At 41.9% G+C, this 16,489-nt stretch overlaps 1 protein-coding gene across 4 annotated transcripts in view; it reads right to left on the bottom strand.

Annotated features, from left to right (window-relative positions):
• SPRED2 (sprouty-related, EVH1 domain containing 2) overlaps nt 1–16,489 on the bottom strand; it is a 126,547-nt gene that overhangs the window by 15,395 nt on the left and 94,663 nt on the right. For all 4 annotated transcript variants that reach the window (XM_011945290.1, XM_011945288.1, XM_011945292.1 and 1 more), the window contains 2 exons: nt 11,664–11,832; nt 9,040–9,104 (listed from right to left, as the gene is read on the bottom strand). In XM_011945290.1, coding sequence (XP_011800680.1) covers nt 9,040–9,104; nt 11,664–11,832 — 234 coding nt within the window. The remainder of the gene's footprint in view (nt 1–9,039; nt 9,105–11,663; nt 11,833–16,489) is intronic.

The following is a 16,489-nucleotide window of genomic DNA, read 5'->3' as shown; positions in this document are numbered from 1 at the left end:
CAGCCAACGAACAAAAAGAAATGGGGTCTCACTACAGCCCTGGCTGGTCTCAAACTCCTAGGCTCAAGTGATCTTCCCGCCTCGGCCTCCCAAAGTGTTGGGATTATGGGTGTCAGCCACCACGCCAGGTCAACAAAAACAATTTTTTAGAAGTTTTGTTTCTTAAAAAAAATCTTTTTTTGAGTTACGGTCTTGCTCTATTGCCCAGGCTGGAGTACAGAGGTACAATCACAGCTCACTGCAGCCTTGACCTCTCAGGCTCAAGAGATCCTCCCACCTCAGCCTCCTAAGTAGCTGGGACCACAGGAGTACATCACCAGGCCTGGCTAATTTTTTTGAAAAAATTTTATGTGGAGACAGGACAGGGTCTCTGTATGTTGCCCAGGCTGGTCTCAAACTCCTGGCCTCAAGCGATCCTCCTACCTCACTCGGCCTCCCAAGGTGCTGGGATTATAGTTGTGAGCCACCATGCTCAGCCTTTAAATTTTAAAGTTAGATGATATGTTGATATGAAAGAAAAGGACTAAAAAACCCACAGTTTAGCTTCACTGGAGGGACTGAGGGGCTGGAAGCAGGAAGGCTGGGTTTCAGGTAACCCTGAATATATACTCTGTATGAATTAGTAAAATGGAAATAAAAGTGTCTCACTGTCCACAGCTTAAAAAGATGAGATGATATATATGTAAATGAAGCAAGACACAAGTGGTAGGGCTTGCAAAATGCCTTTGGGCTTCCTGAAACTGAGAGCATTCCAAAGCTTTTATTTAGATCCTTAGACATTTAATTAATGTAGCCACTACAGGTATTACATGTTGATAAAAAGATCCTCCTCTTACAGCGTAATGTGAGCTTGAGAGTTATTGTCATTTAGAAGATAAAGGAGTCCCCACCCATCTTCTGAGACCTTCTTCTGACACCCCACGCAGTGATGGGTCTCAATCAGCAGTAGTTACGGGATGCACTGCTCCCTGGGGTCGGAGGGCTGCCCTCCCGAAACATTTTTGCTTTTCTTAATCAACCACCATAGATCAGGTTCACTGAACTCTGTAGAAGTAATTTACATTTTCAAACCATTTTCTCTTTTACTTGTCACCCCTTCCCTCCTCTGCCCCAATCCCTTACTTCTAAAGGTAAGGACACCAGGAAATATTTTTGATCAACTGATCTTCTAAAACAAGACTGAGGCTTTCAAGCAGGGACAGGGGAATCTCAGACCTCCAGCAAAGAGATGACTGAGGTCTTAAGCCAATGTACCAGTTTAAATGTACATCATTTAGGCAGCTTTTCTGCAATAAAAGGAATCTGGTATACTGACAATGTAGAAGCTACCGAAACTTAGTTGGATAACTATTTCCTTTTCTTAAGCTTCTCTGAAAGGCAGCAAGCAGTTTACGGGCTCGTGTTCTGGGAGAGCACAGTGTGGAACTGAGGACAAGTCACTTCATCTCACTGAGCTGTGGTGGCTTTATCTGCAAAACTGGAAGTGTCGATCTGTACTCACAGGGTAGCTGTGAGGACCAAATGCAGTCGCGTATGCAGGAGTGCAGTGCGAAGTGCCAGGGACAGGAATGGTTCCACATCACTGTCCCTTTCCCTCCCCTCCCCTTGGGCCAGTGAATGGAGACTCAAAGGAAATATGTCCATCCCAAGAAGGTTTTGAGTCCAAAGCACAGCTAACTAAAAGCAGAATCCAGTTTAGAATGTAGGCCTCTCTTCAGACTCCAAACACAGGGATCACACGCCACCTCACCTTTAAGAAAACACTCCTTAGAAAGCTAGTCGATGAACCCCATTCATTACAAAACTGGTAGATCTGCCCTCAGCTTTAATGTTTGTTGGGGATGGAGTAGGTAGAAAAAAAACCTTCAAGAAAAGGAAGATGTTGTATTCTGTGCCCTTTTGCTTCTGTAAATGAAACCTTGAGAAGTACAAAATTCAACAAATTCATTTTTCCACCTAAGAATGAAAAGAAACTCAACTTGCAAATACCCAAAAGCCCATCTGGGGCAAAACCAACATTGTCTCAGTACTTTGGTTTTAACTATGTGCTCTATCCATGCCGTAGACAACACCTGAGGTGGATGGGAGGGGGCTGGGATGTCATTAGACACAAATGCTCTGAATAGCCAGACAGTCAGAAAATGCAGCTTGTAATAAACAGGATGTCAAGGGTTCAAGCATAGGGCATGAGGAAGGGCCAAGCTTTCCAGCTGGGGCAAGATATGGCTAGAAGGTGATGCTGCTACAAAGGACAGGGCATTTTTTCCTATGAGGAGGAATACTGCCTACTGGAAGAAATAAGGTATAATGACAAACCTGGCCAGGTGTAGTGGCTCATGCCTGTAATCCCAGCACTTTGGGAGGTCCAGGTAGGTGGATCGCCTGAGGTCAGGAGTTTAGGACCAGGCTAGTCAACATGGTGAAACCCCATCTCTACTAAAAATTAAAAATTAGCTGGGCATGGTGGTGGGCGCCTGTAATTCCAGCTCCTCAGAAGGCAGAGGCAGGAGAATCACTTGAACCTAGGAGGTGGAGGTTGCAGTGACCAAGATCATGCCACTTCACTCCAACCTGGGTGACAAGAGCAAAACTGTCTCAAGAAAACAAACAAAACAAAACAAAACACCACCACCACCACCACCACCACCACCACAACAAAAACTAACCCAAATACCAGCCCCTTTCGACTGGCTTCTGGGAAAGCATTAAGTGCCACACAAAATGCTGTTGAATGAGTCTTCTCAATTCTGCAAAGGATAGTATGCAGTTGGTACCATTCTAAGTGCATAGGAGAGAAGTCAATTAATTATATACGATGGATGTCTGACGGTGCCAGGGCTTAATTAGGAATCCCGGTTGAGATGGGCTGCCCAAATCCAGAAACAAAATACTTTGGTGGCAGAAGAAACTTGGAAGGGGGAAACAAAAATCAGAATCTTATATATGGTAGAGGTTTCCCATGGTCATGTTCTAATTGTTATTTTGAGGACTTGGGCAATAGGTTCGCTAGAAGCACAAACCTCACCATTATGCAATACTTAACATATAACAAACCTGCACATGTATCTAAAATACACCCTGAATCTAATAAAACAACAAAAAAAGTGAAAAAAGAAGAAAAGCTGCCAGACGTGGTGGCTCACGCCTGTAATCCCAGCACTTTGGGAGGCTGAGATGGGTGGATCACTCGAGCCCAGGAGTTTAAGACCAGCCTGGGCAACGTGACAAAACCCTGTTCCTATTAAAAATACAAAAAAATTAGTCGAGTGTGGTGGCATGTGCCTATAGTCCCAGCAACTTGGGAGGCTGATGTGGGACAATCACCTGAGCCCAGGAAGTTGAAGCTGCAGTGAGCCATAATCATAACCTACTGCACTCCAGTCTGGGCAATGGGGGTAAGACTCTGTCGTATTAAAAAACAAAAACAAAAAACAAAAAACAAAACTATACAATTATTAACCCAGGAAGATAAAAACAGCAGTGATTAACTGGAAAGCTTGGGAGATAGTGTTGGCTGCTCCTCCACCATGAACTAGCTGTGAGATCTTAGGCAAGTCACCCATCTGACTCTGAGCTGCTTCTGCAACTGTGTCTGTAAAATGAGGCAAATCCTACTTCAGTGCTAGAAAGAAGGCTGGAGCAGATGAATTCACAATCCTTTCCAATTCCAAGATCTGTAACTCTAAGCACTTGGTACATCTACTGCTACCCTTGCCTCCCAACAAGCCAAACAGCTAACTCTCGTCACTTACCCTACTTCTAATATGCCATTATTTACCAGGTAGATGTCCTATTTCCTAACATGAGGCTGAGAAAACAGTGGCGGCCACTCCCAGGAGCGCCCAGGGCCACAGACCACCATCTCTGCTGAGTCCCTCGAATCTATCTAAACCCTCAGATGGCGGAAATCAGGATGGCTGGAACTCAGGTGTCTCTCCTCACTCCTCCCTTGGCAACCCTTCCACGAAAACCCCCTCTCATTCTTCCTTTCTTTTTAAAAAATCAAAGCAGTGCATATATGCTATTTAATGAATCAAACAGTAGCCCCTTGTTTCAGCCCTCCCTCTCTCAGCTTCTCATTCCCCAGAGAAACTCATTTTCAATTCTTGTGGGGCTCTTTCTTCTGGTATTTCTCTCTGTTTTCAAAATGTCATGGTTTTGCTTCCTGATTTTCAGATGTAGATGCTATTTGAGGGCTTTTTATTATGGAAGATGAATACTTGGCTAATTTATACACCCACAAGTATCTTCCTATAAAGCAACTATTTCCCTAATCCCCCAGATTCAGGGCCATTGTCCGGCCACTCAGCACAACGGCAGCTGAAGCAACAACGCTCGACACAGACTCCAGATGAGCCTGCTCTCCGAGTACCAATATACTGCAGCCGCATTCTCCCAAGATCACTTAGAAATTATCTTTGTCCATCTGAAGATGCTAATAAAATTTAGAAACAATTTTAGAATTCTGCAGCAGTAAATAAACCACCAGGTTTTAATGGACTAAATCCTAGCCACAGGAATTTAGAAATTTGTTCATTAAAGGACCAGAAAGCCTAAAACCTCTCCCGTTCTCCATAATCAGCCAGTTTTTATCTACTCCCATGCTCCATCCCCAATTACCTCCTTGCCCAGCTCCAAACCCTCACCCAGTCCCCAGTTGCAGGGCCCTGGGAGGAAGCTGGTCCTAAGCTGGAGAGCAAACCAGCTCAGCTTATCCACAGAGCTAAACTTTTCATAGCTCAAGTTTGCCTGGGCCTCCTCAAGACGTGTCAGTTATAGACACCCAACAGGGGAAACAGACTTCAGGGTCTTTCAACTGCATGCCTCTCAAGTCTCTCCAGCTCTGGAGTAAAAGAAAAGCTGTCTGGAAGAGGCACCAACAACAGTATGCTAGCTCTTGGCAACGCCAAGAAATTCTCCAACATGGAATGCTGTAGTTTTTTGTTCTTGTTGTTTTACACTCTTTGCATTATTCAACTTGTAAGTTTGTACCAAATGGTTCAGAGGCGGGAAAGCCGTGATGCACCCATATTTAATGCCGGGGCACACCCTTGCCTCTTAGGTGTTTGTGCTCAATTGGATTCACCTCTACAATTGAGGTCCCCCACAGAGCAGAGGGGCCGAGAAGGGACCCTGCTGTAAGGGAGACAGTTGATGGGAGGGCAAGAAGATGCCTTAGCAGGCTTATCCTGAGTGATGGCACTGTGGGCTGAGACCCTAACTGTCGACTGAGCAGAGACACAGCTAAAAGAAACAACACAAACCTAAGAATCCCTCAAAATCACCTAGCTTTAAATAGTCCCTGAGGATAACAATAAAGCAAATGAATAAAATATGAAAACCTATGATTATTATATATACTATATCCATTCATCCAGCCCATTTCATTTTACCTATTTATTGAGCATCTACAGAGCAAAGCTTTGCTGGATTGTAGAGACTACCATGATGAATGACTTGCCTATAATCTAATCAGGTGAAGATTCATTCGTCCAGCAAATAAATTATGAAAAGAAAACAGAAAGGGCAGGCTTTCAACTGGCAAGAGAGGAATACAATACCAAGTGCTATGGGATTTTAAAGAAGAAAGAACAATCATAATTGGTTAAGGAGAAATATAAGGAAACATGAAGGGAATAAAGAGCCCAAAACTCAGAAGGAAACTCCAGCAGGAAAGATGTGATCACACAGCAAGCTGGGGTCAGTGAGATGGAAAGGAGCGGCACGGGAAGACTGCAGAGGCAACGGTGCAGGCAACGGGCAGCAGAGCATTTGCTTCCGAGGAGTGCAACACAGTTTTAGCATCCTGAGAGGTCAGGACAAGCTGGTCTGAGGGATGACCATGAGAGCTGGGAAAGTGTGAGCAGAGACAGCCATACTTTGTGAGCATCCAAGTCCAAACAGCCACTCCACAGGGCGGCTGGGGATGCCTCTTCCTGCAGGCTTTGTTAATGTAGAATATTAAGGAGTGCTTTGCTCTTGTGTATCAATATCCTGTTTTCCTCCTCGGCCACAGGAATCTCCTGAAACAGAGGGAAACCTCTGGCTCCAGCAGCAGAAACAGAAAAGCTACACACCTGGTTCCTCATGTTCCAACACTAAAGGTTTTCCCACACACATGCTGTCCCCTCAGAAAATTGTTATCATTCTGATCCATCATACGTTGTAGGAGAGTCTTATCCTCATTTATACCCTATGATAAATGAGTTCCAAGTTCTAAATATCTGTCTTACTAGTAAGTTTTAGAACACAACCACACTTTGGGAAGCTGTAGACTACACGTGAGCTAAAGCAGTGCTCATGTCCCTGGCTTTTAGGTTCCAGATATTTTATTACCTCAGGACAGAAAATCTAACAACAGGGAGCTCATGAAGGAAGGGGGACCTGGTTTGTAAGTCCCAATGACCCATTTTCCCATGGAATGTGTTCCTAAGAGTCAATGGCCTAATGACTGGGCTTTTCTAGGGAAAGGAGGTACTATTGTTAATAGGTCCTTGTTTGTAAACAACTGGAATGAAGGCAATTGATCACAGACACCACAGTCTATACAGAATACAAGAAATTAAGTGGTGCTCTTTCTCCAGTGAGTATGCAAGTGCCTGGAAGCAGCAGGGCTGCTTCTAAACTTTCTTCCAGGCATTTGGTGTTAGCCTAGAGTAGCACATGGATCCCCTGTGGATTAAAGGACAAAACCAGGAGGGATTCTGGCTTCCATCATCCCTTTCCCTCTCACCCTCTTCTGATTCTATAAATCACTTCTGGCAGGTAGCTGGGAAGCAGCTGCGAATGACAGGCTTGCTCTGGAGCACAGGAAGCCACCTTTAACCCGCCTGCTGTTGTTTGTCTCTCAAAATGTGACAAAGGAACAGATGTAAGCAACATGCCAACTGTTGAGAGGATCTGCTTGGAGCACTATAGGAAGCCTGTTTGGAGCCACAACACACCAGCCAATCCAAGGAAGGACAACTGAGTTCATTTCCTGAAAACCCCTTGGCACACTCAGTTCAAGTCAGATTGGGTCGTCAATGCTCAGGCTACACACCATGCACACCCCTGCTTCCACCTTTGCCCCATATGGCTCCCAGGTCCTGAAGCCCCTTCCTGAACCCCATTCAAATGCAACTGAGAGGTTCAGTCCAGCCTCACCCCCAGCAAGGACTTTTTTGATCCCATGCCCCTCCTTCATCTCTCAACCAGACTACTTTTCACAGTCTGTAAGCCTCTCGTGGGTCAGTCTCATTTCTGCAAAACATCTTGTGATCTCTTTGAGGGTTGGAGCCATGGCTTACATACCTTTGTATTCCCAAAGCAATGGTTTTTCAAATCACCAGTTGCAAACCATGAGTACAATGGAAGAAAGTTTAACGGGTTGCACCCAATATATTAAAATATAAAATAAAAACCAGCTTACAAAAGACACTCCTGGGACAACTGGGGAACTATGAAGTGGATATTAGATGACACTATGAAATTCTTATTAATTTTCTAAGGGATAGTAATGGTGGTATGTTTATGCAGGAAAATGCCTTATTTCTTTTATAAATTATTTTTATTAGACTTTTTTTTGGGAGCAGTTTTAGTTTCACAGCAAAACTGAGTGGAAAGTAGAGATTTCCCCTGTCCCCACACATGCAAAGTCCCCCATTATCAACACCACCACCATAGTGGTACATTTGTGACAATCGATGAAGTACACTGACACATCACTATCACCCAAAGGCTACGGTTTACATTAGGATTCAGGTGTTATACATGCTACAGGTTTGGACAAATGTATAATGACATGCATCTGCCATTACAGTGACATACAGAGTAGTTTCACTGCCCTGAAATTCCTTTGTGAACTTCAGGGGATACATGCTAAAGTGTGAGAGCTGACTTACTTTCAAATGGATCAACAACAAAAATATTTGTGTGTGTTTAAGCACACGCTTGCACAGATCAAGCAAATGTGCCCAAATGTTACAGCTGCTCAATGTTAGGTGTAGGGTATGCAGGCATTCACTGCACTTTACATTTTTCTGTGCGCTTGAAAAGTTTTATAATAAAAAATGGAAGAAAATGAAACAGAAAAAAATCAGAATGCAGAGGATGAAATATGATTTGGTTTAGATATCTATTGACATATGTGTCCTGGGTCACAACATACATATATTTCTTATTGTGGGTGAAGGCCCAGAATTTGAAAATGCTGTCCAGGCTGGGTGTGGTGGCTCAAGCCTATAAACCTGTAATCCCAGCACTTTGGGAGGCTGAAGTTGGAGGATGGCTTGAGCCCAGGAGTTCAAGACCAGTCTAGGCAGCACAGCGAAATCCCATTTTTGAAAATAAATAAATAAATAAATAGGAAAGAAAGAAAATGCTGTCCAGCGTAACTTGTTGCTCTAAGCACACAGCAGGCAGGCAATGAACTATTTGTTAATTAACTTCTAGAAGCATAGGATTTAATTGAAGCAGCAAGCTGAGAAATCATTCTGCTTCCAGTTACATCCCATTAACTCAAGCTGTGTCAAAACAGCTAAGCCCTTTCCTGCGTTAGCACATTTGGGCCTAACCTTAAGTCAGCCTTCAGGCCTTTCTTATCAGATGTTTAATTACTCATCAGGAAAGAGTGCTGGCTTTCCCCCTTGATGCCAGGGAGGGAAGCGTGTTCACAGAAGACTCCAAATAGGGCTAGCAATTGTTCTTGTTTGCCTGGGATTGAGGTGTTCCCCAGGACTAGGGACATTCTGTGCTGAAAACAGGACAGACTTGGGCAAACCAGGGCAGCTAGTCATCCTAAATCTGAGCAAAGACTTTAAGAACCTTGGACAGACCTGAGAGAGCTGACACTGCTGTGCTGTGTGGCAGATGACACTGCAGCGTGAGCAACAGGGACAGACCCAGCTCAAGAAAAATTGTAGTAAGACAGAGATCACTCTGAGCCGTCCAAACAGCAACAGCAAGCGCCACATTGCAAAGTGTGCCTCATGCCCTTAAACAAAACCTTTCTGATTATTCAACAACTAATATGGAAAGCAAAGGACAAAGGAAACTTACTGTAAAAACGTCATCATCTCCAAGCTCAGCTTCATTATGGATGGTGGAAGATGATGTTGTTGAACCTAAAAAGACAAAAATGTCATAAAAAGTATTTCCCAAGAGGATACATGAAATCCAACCCTTTAAAAAAGGATATTTTAATAAAACCACATTCCATTCTTTTTGCATGTGAATTACCAGTAGAAATAAGTTACCTGGGAATTGAGTGCTTTTAATTTACTTTTCTTTAATTGATTTTTACCAGGATGCTCCCTAAATTAACTTTGCCTGCTGTTGTTCCCAATTAATCTCTCAAACTTCTGCACTGGCTGCTACAGAATAAGCACACAGAGAGGCACCGTGGAGGAGGGGAGAGGCTGCCCGCTCCTCTGAGGGACATGCATGGAGCCCAGCCTCTGTAGTGACCCTGAGGTCCCAGCTTTGTAGTGCGAAAAGCACTGGACGGGGAACCTCTAAGTGAGACCTGCCACAATCTCACTGTGTAAACTGTACTTAGCGCCTCTGGTCTTTTCATCTACCAATGAAGGCATTTTAGCTCAATAGCTTGTATGGTTGTGTCCAGTTCTGAATTGAGATATTCTATTTCTAAATCCCAAATTGTGGGCTCCCTTCTAAGGGGACACCTGTGCAAGGGGGTTTTCTCTTGCAATACCAAGGCATCAATGAGTTTGCTTTGTTTTTCCAAGTCAAAATTACAGCTCTTGCTAGAAAACCCTCCTTATTCCATCATGGAACCAACTGGACTTTAAAGTTCAACGTATTTACTTGTTCACCTTTTTCTTCATTCTGGTATGCGAATCAGGTACAACTGCCCTACTTCCCCCCACCACCCTGAATAGCAGATAATAATGCATGGATCAACTTAATTGGCCAAAAGAAGAACGTATTTAAAATTGCATCAGTGACAGATATACCAAAAGGGAAATTTATTCTCTCCCTTTTCCTTTTCTTGGTTAGATCTTTTAAAATATGCATTTAGAAAATACTTTGTTGGCTGGGTGCGGTGGCTCATGCCTGTAATCCCAGCACTTTGGGAGGCTGAGGTGGGCAGATCACGAGGTCAGGAGTTCGAGACCAGCCTGGCCAACATAGTGAAACCCTGTCTCTACTAAAAATACAAAAATTGGCTGGGTGTGGTGGTGGACGCCTGTAATCTTAGCTACTGGGGAGGCTGAGGCATGAGAATCGCTTGAACCTGGGAGACGGAGGTTGCAATGAGCCGAGATCACACCACTGCACTCCAGTCTGGGCAACAGAGTGAGACTCTGTCTCAAAAAAAAAAAAAAAGAAAAAAGAAAAAGAAAATATTTTGCTATTACATGAAATTGAAATTAACAGAATTGCTCAGAAATGATGAGAAATACTTAAATTTCCAGTAAGAGACTGCAGGAGAAAAAAAACAGTTCCATATGTTCTGTGCAACTCCTACTGGTCTTTCAAGAGTTCTCTCTACTCTGAATTACTCCATGAAACCAATGTTCAAGGAAAACTGGTGGAAAAACAGCTAGATAGAATGTATATAGAGAAAAAAATTACAAGTAGGAGAATGAAATGTGGTGCAATTAACAACATGGACAGAATGCGAACGTCTATCAATAATATAGGAGCTATTTTTTCTCTAAACATGAAAAAGCTATGTTTAATAACATTTTAAATATTTGCCACTTATGTCAGACCTATAATTTGAACACTGGTTTTTATCATCTCTTTTTGGCTATCTCATAGTTGTTTACGGGTTCATGTTCTAGCTAGACTTGCCTTACTACTGATTATAATGTTAGGTAATTTGTCTTTTAAGACTGGCTTTTTTTCTCTTCCCCCAAATCCACAATGAAGAAAATGACTTCAGAACACTTTTATTTCTTAAGCAAATGAAACACATATTCTTTGGTGATTAATTTCCCCAATATCTGAATTTGGCATTAATATGCCTTGCTTGATATTTCTTTCTTCACAGGGCCCTGTCTATGGCTTCTTTAATGCTCTGATTTGATATCTGGATGTGCTGCAGTGGAGAATTTTTGTGTTTGCATCTGTGGACTCTAGCCAAGTCCACTATGAGAACTGACTGCCCAAGGGCCCTCCAGGCCATGATCAGATGTAACACAATGCCTACTACTCACTTACCCAGAGACCAAGGCCTAAACCGAACCAGGGCTCCAGAGGTCACAGACCCCTTTCCTTTTCAGTGGCAGCCGTACACCCTGGGCCTCTGATTACAGGAGGACAGTGGGTAGGCCAGGAGCCATCTGGGCCCGCCAGAATCCATACTCTACTTCTGAGCCAAGACAGACCAGACCAAAGCCGTTTCAATAGTCAGGACAAGGTGAAAGCAGTCAAAAATACATGCACATGGAAATCCAGAACCTGCCTGTTTGTTTTTTCACAGCAGAGTCCAAAAATCAATTGGGATTACTCCTTACTCTGAAACCCATCTCCTTTTGCCTGCATTATCACTTTAATTACTCTCCTTGGATATTCCAAAAGTTTTGGCATCGACTGACCTGGCCCCAAACCCTCCCACTAATAAACCACAAATATATGATGGCAGACTATTGGAATTAAAAAGAATTTGGAACATTTCCATAGTCCCACTAAGAATGCAGTGACAAGTTCAATACCTTCTATAAGGTCTTCGATTGCTTTCCTTACTCCCCTGTCAAAGGCTCGGGCATCAGCAGGGCTTTGGAAAGTAAGTCCAAACTTCCTATTATCGACCTTCCAATGATGAAACGTTGGATTGGCTTTGGTGTAGACCAAGTCCTTTCTTACATAGCATTCCAATACCACCTGAAGGATGGAAACACACAGGCTGGTTACTAGTGGAACAGCCATGATGATGTCTGGTTACAGAAGTCTAATTAGGAACCATCACTGGTGGCAACTACCAAAATCCCTCCAACCCCTGCCTTCACATATCTGTGAGTCTCTCCAATTGGAAAGAAGGCTTTGCTTGGCTGCTGACCATCCGATCTTCGCTGCTCCCCACTGTCCTGGCTTTACTCCTTCACCACACTCTCTTCATCATAGTCATTCCTCTTCCTCCTGGCCCCTGGCTACAGGGCACTAAGCTGATGCCCAGGTCTTGGGTCTTTGCTGTATTTCAGATTACTGCTTTCATGTTGGGGTCTTTGTATTGATGGCCATCTAGCTTCCCTCCCCTAAGGCTGCAAATTCCAAAAGTTGAAAAATCAACTTTACTCTAAAATTTCTCCTCTCCCAACTTCTGGCAATGCCAATCCCTCTCCACTCTTTCTCTGGCTCAACATCTCTGTGGTCATCTTTGCCTCCTCTGCCTATCCCCTGTATTATTAATCACCAGGTCCATTTCATTTTTCCTTCAACAGCTTTTGTATCAACCCCATTTCAGTTGCTGCCACCCTGATCTGAGTCTCTATTAACTTTATGTTTGGATTAATAGAACAATCTTCAAGTTTCTAGCAATTTGGTCTCAGAACTGGCTTTTATTGAGTTATAATGGGTAGACTGATCTTTTTATCTCTAAGATGGAAAGAACACCAATGTTATCAATGAGAACAGGAACATGCTCTGAAAACACTGAATAAATGAGAACCCTAATTCACACTCATTGTCCAGTATATCTTCCCTGTCAAGTTTTACTCTTACACGTACTCCAGTTCTCCTTGTCATCTTCACAATTTAGTACCTGATTTCAAACTATTCTCTAACAGTTTCATGTTTATTAGTCTTGTTCCCCTAACTAGCCTACAAAAAGTCAAGATTATAAAATAACTCCCTGTGTGTAACACAGTTGATAGAGATACTAGAGTTTATTTAATATTATAGGTAATATTGCAATAATTTGAATGTGAACTTCTTTATTCATTAAAAAACTCAAACTCCTTAAAATATTTATTCCTATGGCTTCATTACAAACACCATAACGTTTTTGCTGAGTTTTAATAGCCCAATCTTGTTCTGGCAAAGATCTGCGTTTACCACAATGTGATCTTATTAATTTAGACTAAATGAAGGACAAGAGTAAAGACCTGCCTAAATTAGTATACAGGTAAATTAGAGAATATCTTTAAATAAGTATAAATTCTAAGAATAGATCAAAGGAAAAAGAAGGAGGCCAGTAGAGTGGTTCATGCCTGTAATCCCAGCACTTTTGGGGGCTGAGGCAAGAGGATCACTTGAGCCCAGGAGTTTGAGACCAGTCTGGGCAAAATGGCAGGACCCTGTCTCTACCTAAAATACAAAAATTAGCTGGTTGTGGCGGCACATGTCTGTAGTTCTAGCTACTCAGAAGACTGAGGTGGGAGGATCGCTTGAGTCCGGGAGGTTGAGGCTGCAGTGAGCTGAGAAAGTGCTGTGCCACTGCACTCCAGCCCAGGTGACAGAGTGAGACTCTGTCTCAACAAAAGGAAAGAACAAATGAAAAATAAATTAAGGGTTGCCTAATGAATGTTCCCTAACTTAATAAAAAAATGAGAATAATATTCAAATTGGTATATCAAATAGTAGTCCCAAGCAGTTAACTTTATACGTTGTATTGAGATCGGACAACAGTCCCCTCCCATAATTCTATTTATGATTAAATTGCTTATTATAGCCATTTCCCCCTAAGAATAGCACAATAATGTCAGCCCAGCCCCATTCCACATTGGGGAAATCCAAATAATCAAGAATTTAACTAACAAATGTTATCTATTTTAGAATTTAATAGTCTCAATTCAAAGTCTCAAAATAAACTTTTTGTATTATAAAAGCAAAGACTCTTAGTCTCTCCATATTTTCGGGGTGAAAAAAATTAGTCTTTGGTTGACATTTTCCAACTCTGAAATTATTCCAAAGGTACATTTTCTTAGAAAAGTTTAGGTAAAATGACCGGGCGCAGTGGCTCACGCCTGTAATACCAGCACTTTGGGAGGCCGAGGCAGGCAGATCATGAGGTCAGGAGATCGAGACCATCCTGGCTAACATGGTGAAACTCCATCACTACTAAAAATACAAAAAATGAGCCGGGCCTGGTGGCGGGCGCCTGTAGTCCCAGCTACTTGGGAGGCTGAGGCAGGAGAATGGTGTGAACCCTGGAGGCGGAGCTTGCAGTGAGCCGAGACCGCACCACTGCACTCCAGCCCGGGCGACACAGCGAGACTGTGTCTCAAAAAAAAAAAAAAAAAAAAAGTTAAGTAAAATGGTTCAGCCACTTAAATTAAGTGAAGGAGGAAATCAGATACCATCTCTTTATGTCCTCTAAAGCAAAGTAGTATCATATGTATCTAAGTTTAAAGACAAAAATGAAAAGGTTTAGATGCTTTAATCTTCCCAACAGATATAAACTCTGGTGAAGTTTTGGCACACACAATTAGACGCTAACTTAAAACTTGAGAAAGGCTTTAAAAAATACCCGTTTAAATAAGATGCATAAGGAGAAAAAAAGTGATTATGTTCTTGTTGGAGACTTAAAAACTACACAAGAAATATATGTTGTGAGAGATTTAAGTATTAGCTGAAGCCATGAGGACTCCATTCCTACTCATCTCTCCCCTCCCTGTCAACATCTCTCTCTGTCGAGTTCCCCACTGTCAGTAGAGCGGGCACAATCCCAGTTTCCGTTTTGTGGCTTTTTACATATACACAGGTAAGTTTCTGCGTAAGGGTAACTGTGTTTAAATGTAGCCACATCTATAAGTTGTTTTTAACTTGCTTTCTATTTTCCTTAAAAATATGTCACAGAGATATAGGAAGGTAAAAAGAACTGTTTAATTAGTCTGTATGGGTGTATTAGATTTATTCAACCATTCTCCATACTCACGGGCATTTATGTCAACAAGAATTGGTCACCTTGAAGACAATGCTGCAATTTACATCCTGATCTATATTTCAGGTATAAATTAGAATTCTAGACAGCTTCCTGGTACCTAAAGCCTTTTCTAATGAGTCAGTGGCAATATTAAGAAATGTAGTTTTGTTTTTTTTTTAATGAGTCAGTGGCGATATTAAGAAATGTAGTTTTTTTATATTATCGAATAAAATGTATCAACATTTGGAAGATCTGCTTTACTCAGTGGAGCATTATTTTTCAGGTGACCAGTGCATGATGTTATAAAATCAGGGATGAGGAAAAGATCTATTGAAAGTGAAAGATAAACCAGTGGGTTGTAATGTGACAGAGTATGAAAGGTTCATTGATAGGTTTCAGATTCCACATGGTTGAGTTTTAGTGTAGTATCAAAGAATAATATCTATAATTGTCTGAAAAGGCTATTAAAATATTTCTCCCCTTACCAACTCCCCTTCTCTGTGAGTAGCTGAATTTTCTTTATATACTTCAACCAAAATAATATATTACAGATTAAAAGCAGGAGCAGATACCAGAATCCAGCTATTTTCTGGTAAGCCAGATATTAATGAGATCTTCAAAAACATAAAGCAATGCCACTTTTCTCATAATTACTTTTGTTCTGGAAAAGTTACACTGTTATTTGCCATAAAAATATCATTTATAGTAACAATACTGTTTAATTAAAAGTTTTAAATTTTTTTGTTTTAATTTCTAATATGGTAAGTTATAAATAGCTGTAACTCACCAAACCAAAAGCTCTTTGAGGTCCTGAATAAAATTTTGGAGTGTAAAGGGATCCTGAGACCAAAAAAGTTTAAGAACTGTTGCTGTCCATAAATCTCTGTGTGTTTAATTCTTTTTCTAAAGGATAGTGTTCTAGATGTGAACTGCTAGGTAAAAAGATATGCACATTTAAAATTAAAATCCTGCCAAATTGCTTTTCAAAGAGCTTTGCCAGCTCAAATTCCCACCAAATGTTATGTGAGAATGCTCACTGACCTACACGTGGGCAATGCCTGGAATGATCGATCTCTTAGATTTTGGGATTAGTCTCCATAAAGAGGTTTCTCACAAGATTTGTTTAAGGAGTAAACTTCTTTAATCCATCTAAAACGAGATTCAACTTAGAAAATTTTAATTTACATATAATTTCTCAGGCTTGACCGTCCCCAGCTTACTAAAAAATGATCTGAATAACTACTTGTGAATGGGTGTCTGGAACAGAGACTTTTCCCATAGAAACAATGGTAGTTAAGTTCACAGCCCTCAATATGTAACGAAACAAACTCCCACTATGTGCTGAATTCTACACCTGCACTGTGTTGTAAAAACTGACAACACTGTTTCTACCAGAAAGAGCACTTCATGCCCTAGTTGGAATACTGGGAACTCTGATACCATCCATCCAATATATCCTAAAAATAATCTTCATCTTTTCTTTGCCATTCCACCTTTTAGAGGGAGGTTCCTCAATAACTCATCACATTTGCAGAGCTCCCATGTGGGTGCATAGTCTCCAGTGGGCACTAGCGTTGCATTAGAGAAGCTTGAGAGGCCAAAGGAAGAGTTACCATATCTCTAAGGAGAGGAGGAGAGGGAGAGAGGGAGGGTGGAGGGTGGGGGAAGGGAACGGAA

Source organism: Colobus angolensis, unplaced genomic scaffold, assembly GCF_000951035.1.
Source record: "Colobus angolensis palliatus isolate OR3802 unplaced genomic scaffold, Cang.pa_1.0 Scaffold24, whole genome shotgun sequence".
NCBI classification, from domain to species: Eukaryota; Metazoa; Chordata; class Mammalia; order Primates; family Cercopithecidae; genus Colobus; species Colobus angolensis.
Note: the sequence above shows the minus strand (reverse complement) of the source record. Positions and strands in the feature narration are given on the sequence as shown.